Below are 7,197 nucleotides of genomic sequence, written 5' to 3' on the forward strand. Positions count from 1 at the left end.
ACTTTTCAGAACCTAGAGCAGCTGACTTACTCCCTCAACAGAAGGGTGCTGCTTTAATGCCAATCATTGTTCCTTTTCTTCAAAGTACTTAGTTCATAATTGTACATTTATAAGCCTATTAGATTACTGTACCCCTCCCCCGGAACAGTGCCTGACACATAATGGGCATCCAATAACCATTTGTTGAATGGACCAACTGGCCATGTGATAGATGAACTGGAGCAATTGGCTCCCTCCAGGTCTTCATTGAATTAGCAGTTTGCTGCGAAAGGTGTTGCCGGTGACCTTGAGGTGGAACAGGAATGGAACGTGGAGGTGGAGGACCCCTTCATTCGACCCTAGTCCTGGCTTCCCTCGGGGACGGGGAGGCCAGAGGATCTGGGAAAAACATTGCTCCCTTCACTGAACGCCACTACGTAGCAGCGTCCACCAAAAGAGATAGACTGACGAAACGTTGCAAAGCTGCGGGGCGGGAGGAAGTCGGAGTGAGTGGACCACCCTTTAGGCGGAGTCCTTCCTTAAGCTCCCGCCCGCGGCTCCGAACTGAGTCCTCTCAGCCGCCCGAGGGCGCTGCGCTGAGCCTTATACTCTATGATTGCTCCTACCGACTCCCATGAGGAAGTGCGATCGGGAACCTCCTATATACTTCCGTTTGCGGCGCGCCTTCTTTCTTTCCGTGCCGATAGCGCTCACGCAAGCATGGTAGGACTTGCTGGTGGGGGCCGAGTAACATCCAGCTTAATCTTTTCCCCCTTCGTCGCCCGTGCTATGCCGGGATGGGTCCAGGCTCCTGTGTGGACTCGATATACCAGAGCAACCCGATCTTGCCGGGATCAACCCTAAAGGGACCGGGCTATGGGGCCAGGAATTGAAGTGATGGGTTAGAAGAGGTAGAGTTAGCCGGGGGTGGAGTTAATAAGGTCTCTTCCCTCTTTGGGGCTCGACGGAGGGAGGAAGCTCTGCTTGAAGCACATGGGGCTGGCCCACCCTGTAGTCAGAGGTAGCAAGTAATGAGGAGTCCTCGTGGAGTGCCTCAGCTTTAGCTGGGTAAGGTAGGGCGTTGTGCCATTGTGGTCAAATAACATTGCACGTTCTGAACTGTTTCTTTACTAGGTTAACGTCCCTAAAACCCGCCGGACTTTCTGTAAGAAGTGTGGCAAGCACCAACCCCATAAAGTGACACAGTACAAGAAGGGCAAGGATTCTCTGTATGCCCAGGGTAAGATGGATTCCGCATAATTTGGTGTTAATGTGACATTTGTGTTGTAGAATAACATACGAGTCCAGGTCTCATTCACTCTACGCCTGGCTTGAGCGTTAATATTTCTGCTGCGAAATTAAGATAAAACCTGTAAGACTTACTTGCTGATCTTCAGTATTTTATAACAAATACCAATTCGTTTTCCCAGGAAAGCGGCGTTATGACAGGAAGCAGAGTGGCTATGGTGGGCAAACTAAGCCGATTTTCCGGAAAAAGGTGAGTGGTAGTTACTATTTGACGTTTCCTACTTAATTGCTGTAAGGATGTGCACTTGTCTCTAGTCCACACACTTCATGATACAGGTATAGCGTTAGTTTAGCGAAGTTTTCACAGTTGACTGCACTGATATATCTAGTAGGTGATGGAGCTGGGAATGCAACTCAGGTCTGACTAGTCCACAATACTGCACTATTTCAGTGTTTACGATTTTTTATCCTTTCCCTTCTGAAGAGGCAAAAAATCGAGGAATGTGCCCTGCTTTCCTAAGAACTGAAGTGTGAGTACACTGGTAAATCCTTTCATTTGCCTTGTTCCTTATCTGTCATCATGTCTGAATCCTCGACTGTTGGTTGCACTAAGAATTGTTCTGTTGTTTCTCATCACAGAAACCTGCAGTCAGCTACCTGTTCTCGTGGTCTTAAAACTCTTATAGAATAGCCATTTAGGCCTGTCTGCTAGCCTCCTGAATTCTGTATTCTCAGGCTGAGCGAGTTTCTGTTTAGTCTCAAACCTTAGGTGCTTTGGCTAACTCTTAAAGTAATTAGCACGATGATTGGAATGGAGCATTCTCTCCAACACAGCATTTCTTTTGGCACTTTGCTTCTGGTGCAGTTTAGCTCCAGAAAGTATTAAGAAATGACTTTAGTGCTCATTTGGATGCAGTAAGTGGTTTGATCTCAGGGTGGCAAAAAGAATGCTTTTTTTTATACCTTTTCACATTCGGATAACTTGTTTAGAAGACAGGTTCTAACTAGGTTTTGGCCTATTAAGAACTGCAAACTATCCGCAGCAGCAGCAGCAGAACTCTGGCTAAAGGGGCAAACTTATTAAGAAATTGAGTATTTAAAAATTGAGCTACCATATGCTCCAACAATCCCACTGCTGGGTATATACCCAGAAGAAAATCGGTGTATCAAAGAGATATCTGCACTCCTATGTTTGTTGTAGCACTGTTTATAATAGCTAAGATTTAGAAGCAACCTTGGTGTCTGTCGGGATGAATGGATAAAAAAAAAGTACCTATACGCGGCCAGGCACGGTGGCTCGTGCCTAGCACTTTGGAAGGCCGAGGCGGGTGGATCACCTGAGGTCAGGAGTTCGAGACCAGCCTGGCCAAGATAGTGAAACCCCCGTCTCTAGTAAAAATACAAAAATTAGCCGGGCGTGTGGTGTGGGCCTGTAATCTCAGCTACCCAGGAGGCTGAGGCAGGACAGTTGCTGGAACCTGGGAGGCAGAGGCTGCAGTGAGCTGAGATGATGCCACTGTACTCCAGCCTGGGCGACAGAGCAAGACTCCGTCTCAAAAAAAAAAAAAAGGAAAAAAGAAAATGTGCCTATACGCAATGATACTATTCAGCCATAAAAAGAATGAGATCCAGTCATTTACAACAACATGGGTGGAACTGGAGATCATTATGTTAAGTGAAATAGGCACACAAAGACAAACATCACATGTTCTCGTTTGTGGGATCTAAAAATCAAAACAAGTGGACTTGTCATATAGAGAGAGAGTAGAAGGATGGTTACCAGAAGCTGAGAAGGGTAGTGGGGGGAGGTGGGGATGGTTAATGGGTACAAAAAAAAAAAAGAATGAATTAGACCAACTGTTTGATAGCACGACAGGGTGACTAAAGTCAATAACTTAGTTACATATTTTAAAATAACTTAAGAGTGTAATTGGATTTGTTTGTACCTCAAAGAAAAAATGCAATAAAACTTTACAGTGGAGAAACGTAACAAGCGCTACCTCAGCCAGGTAATCGAGGTTAACATCAACAGTCATGAGTCATGTTGATATATACCCTTGATAAGGTGTGATGAAAATGACACTTAAACCTAAAAATCCATAACCCTATCTAATCATGAGAAAAATAACAAATCCCAAGAGGGGCATTTTACAAAATACTTGACCAGTAGTGCTGAAATTGTCAAGGTCATCAAAAAAGTCTGAGAAATTGCCACAGCCAAAGGTGTCTAGAGACATGATGACTAAATGTTAGGTGGTGTCCTGGGTGGGGTCCTAGAACAGAAAAAGGACATTAGGAAAACATAAGGAAATAAAAAAAAAAGTATGGACTTGAGTTAATAAGGCATCAGTGTTGGTTTGTTAATGAATCATACTAATGTAAGATGAGAAACTGGTTGTAAGGTTTATAAGAACTCTGTAGCATGTTTGCAATTTTTTGGTAAATAGAAAACTTGTAAACAATAGTTCTGTTGTTTAGGTAAAAGGAGCAATCAAGGCCGTGCGTGGTGGCTCGCACCTGTAATCCCACCACTTTGGGAGGCCAAGGCGGGTGTATCACCTGAGGTCAGGAGATCGAGACCAGCCTGTCCAACATGATGAAACCCCCCATCTCTAGTAAAAATAAGAAAAAATCAGCTGGGCATGGTGGTGGGCGCCTGTTTTCAGCCTACTCAGGAGGCTGAAGCAGGAGAATTGCTTGAACCCAGGAGAAGGAGCTGAGATCACGTCATTGCACTCCAGCCTGGGCAACAAGAGCAAAACTCCGTCTCAAAAAAAAAAAAAAAAAAAAGAACAATCAAAAAAGTTGAGTATTAGTGGGGAGTGTAGTTTGAGTTAAATAATTCAGTTGAATGGACATAAATTCTAGACATAATTGTAGGTAGTCTTAGAATTTATTGATCTTTTATAGAGATGGGGTTCTCACTATGTTGCCCAGGCTGGTCTCAAACTCCTGGGCTCGAGTGATCCTGCCTCAGCCTCACAAATTGTTTGGATTAAAGAACTATGCAGAGCTCCTGAATGGCCACCAAGTTCAGGGTGGCAAGATGAGTTGTCCATTTGATAGGAAGCTCTAGGATGTTTGATCTGAATGGGGTTTGGATTCAAACTTGATGACAACTGGATGACATGCCATCTTTGCTATTACCACATTTTCTCTTTATATATATATTTTTATTCTCTTTATATATATTTTTATGTATAATAGATATTTTATATATATATATATATTTATTATTTTTTTTTTGAGATGGAGTCTCGCTCTGTCGCCCTGGCTGGAGTGCAGTGGTGCGATCTCTGCTCACTGCAACTTCTGCCCACCTCCCGGGTTCAAGTGATTCTTCTGCTTCAGCCTCCTAAGTAGCTGGGATTATAGACACGTGCCACCACGCCCAGCTGATTTTTTTGTATTTTTAGTAGAGATGGGGTTTCACCATGTTGGTCAGTCTGGTCTCGAACTCCTGACCTCATGATCTGCCTGCCTCGGCCTCCCAAAGTGCTGGGATTACAGGCATGAGCCACTGTGCCCAGCCTTCTCTTTATTTTTTTTAGTCCACAAGTTCTACACATTTTCTCTTAAATTCATTGATTTTTAGATTATTTTCTCCCTATGGCTTAAGAGTATACTGAGTACTATTTAAAGCAAAGCATTGCAAAAGAATAGTTGCCCCACTATTTATTCATTTGCAATGCTTTGCTTTAAATAGTACTTAAAGTAGTCATTTTTGAAGAACGTGATCTTCTGTAGTTATTTATTAAGGCTTTAATTTAATTTTTTTTCAGGCTAAAACTACAAAGAAGATTGTGCTAAGGCTTGAGTGCGTTGAGCCCAACTGCAGATCTAAGAGAATGCTGGCTATTAAAAGATGCAAGCATTTTGAACTGGGAGGAGATAAGAAGAGAAAGGTATATAATTATGGGTGGAAGGTGCAATCTTTTTCATAGCTTTATTATTTGAAAAGGTGAACATTTATTCATTGTGGCATAGAGCTCAGGGGTAATCCTAAAAATACTAGATCTATAGCTAAAGGTATGTGAGTTCTTTTGCTACAAGGAGGAAAGGAAGCATGAGGCAGCTTAACAGCATGGTGAGCATTTTAGGAACAGATAATGTTCTTAATGGGGCAGTAGTTCATGGCAAAATACGAAACAACTTTTTTCTGTTCTCTTACAGGGCCAAGTGATCCAGTTCTAAGTGTCATCTTTTATTATGACGACAATAAAATCTTGAGTTTATGTTCACTTCATTTGTTTGCCGTTCATCTTTTGGGAGGGAATAAGCTAGAGCCATCAATACAATTCCGCCTGTGGGGAAATTTATGCTTCTTACTGGTACTACTTGTTTTGGATTGAAGCTGGTTGAGTTCACATCATATGTTGCAATTTTCTAATTTGGCACTTCAATCACTAGGGGCCTTATGAGATGCAGTTTGCCGTTATGCAATGGTTATTGGTTATCATGTGAGTAGACACATTTCAGGCTAATAGGGAGAAGTCAGTAACACATTCATAGTGAATATGAGATGTTTTTGCTAAGAGTTAAGTGTCAGATCTTTGTTATAACAGTTAATTTAATAAAGAATTTTGGCATTGTTCTCCAGACACAGTACACTGTAACATATATAACATTGTCTATGGACTTGGTCTTATACTCTTTTAAACATTTTGACATTCCCCCTCACATTTTAAAGTAGATATATTTATCATACCAAAATAACTACAAAGAATAGGTTTTCTGGTGTATGAAACCCCTCAGTGGAGTTTTTTTGTTTTTTTTTTGAGACAGGGTCTCCCTCTCGTAAGTGCCAGTGGTATGGATCATAGCTTGCTACAGCTTTGAGCTTGCAGGCTCAAGTGGTCCACCTGCCTCAGCCTCCTGAGTAGCTGGGACTATAGGTGCCTGTTAACCACACCTGGCTAATTTTAGTTTTTGTGTTGGGGGTCTCTCTTTGTTACTCAGCTGGTCTGGAACTCCTGGCCTTCAGTGAAACTCCCATCTCAGCATCCCAAGATGTTGGGATTACAGGTGTGAGCCACCAGGTCTGGCGAAACTCCCCGGTGGAAGAATCTTAAGAGACAAAATATCCATTCTTTAAAATGCCTCCTAACAGTTCCAAATTATACATCTTTTTTTTTTTTTCTTTTTTTGAGATGGAGTGTTGCTCATTACCTAGGCTGGAGTGCAATTGGTGCAACCTCAGCTCACTGCAACCTCTGCCTCCCAGGGTCAAGTGATTGTCCTGCCTCAGCCTCTGGAGTAGCAGGATTACAGGTGCCTGCCACCACGCCTGGCTAATTTTTGTATTTTTAGTAGAGGGGGTTTCACCATGTTGGCCAGGATGGTCTTGGGTCTCCTGACCCTCCCGACTTGGCCTCCCAAAGTGTTGGTATTACAGGCGTGAGACACCGTGCCCGGCCTATACATCCTTCTTAATACGTTTCAGTCTTGATGTTTAGTTCTTGGTAGTTAAATATGCTGCACATTTTGATAATTGGGAGAGAATCTCAACAAGGGGGGTGGGTATCTGGATGAGTAAATACGGGTTTAATAGTTTTATTCCTAAAGTTTAAACTTTGGAAAATTTTATTCAAGGAAATAGAACTTTTTTTTTTTGAGATGGAGTCTTGCTCTGTTGCCCAGGCTGGAATGCAGTGGCGTGATCTTGGCTTACTGCACCCCTCACTTCCTGGGTTCAAGTGATTCTCCTGCCTCAGCCTCCTGAGTAGCTGGGACTACAGAAGCTCACCACCATACCTGGCTAATTTTTGTATTTTTAGTAGAGACAGGGCTTCACTATGTTAGCCAGGCTGGTCTCGAAATCCTGACCTCAAGTGATCTGCCTGCCTCAGCTTACAAAAGTGCTGGGATTCCAGGCATGAGCCACTGTGCCTGGCTTTTTTTTTTATTTTTTATTTTTGAGATGGAGTCTTGCTCTGTTGCCCAGGCTGGAGTGAGGTGGCATGATCTTGG

At 43.0% G+C, this 7,197-nt stretch overlaps 1 protein-coding gene across 1 annotated transcript; it reads left to right on the forward strand.

Moving 5' to 3' along the window:
* Window positions 1–559: 559 nt before the first annotated feature.
* RPL36A (ribosomal protein L36a) lies at window positions 560–5,473 on the forward strand. The gene is made up of 5 exons (XM_054471769.2): window positions 560–702; window positions 1,114–1,219; window positions 1,410–1,477; window positions 5,010–5,132; window positions 5,401–5,473. The coding sequence occupies exons 1-5, from the start codon at window positions 592–594 to the stop codon at window positions 5,419–5,421; spliced, it is 429 nt and encodes a 142-aa protein (XP_054327744.1). The 5' UTR covers window positions 560–591; the 3' UTR covers window positions 5,422–5,473.
* The last annotated feature ends 1,724 nt before the right edge of the window (window positions 5,474–7,197 follow it).

Source organism: Pongo pygmaeus, chromosome X, assembly GCF_028885625.2.
Source record: "Pongo pygmaeus isolate AG05252 chromosome X, NHGRI_mPonPyg2-v2.0_pri, whole genome shotgun sequence".
Taxonomy (NCBI): Eukaryota; Metazoa; Chordata; class Mammalia; order Primates; family Hominidae; genus Pongo; species Pongo pygmaeus.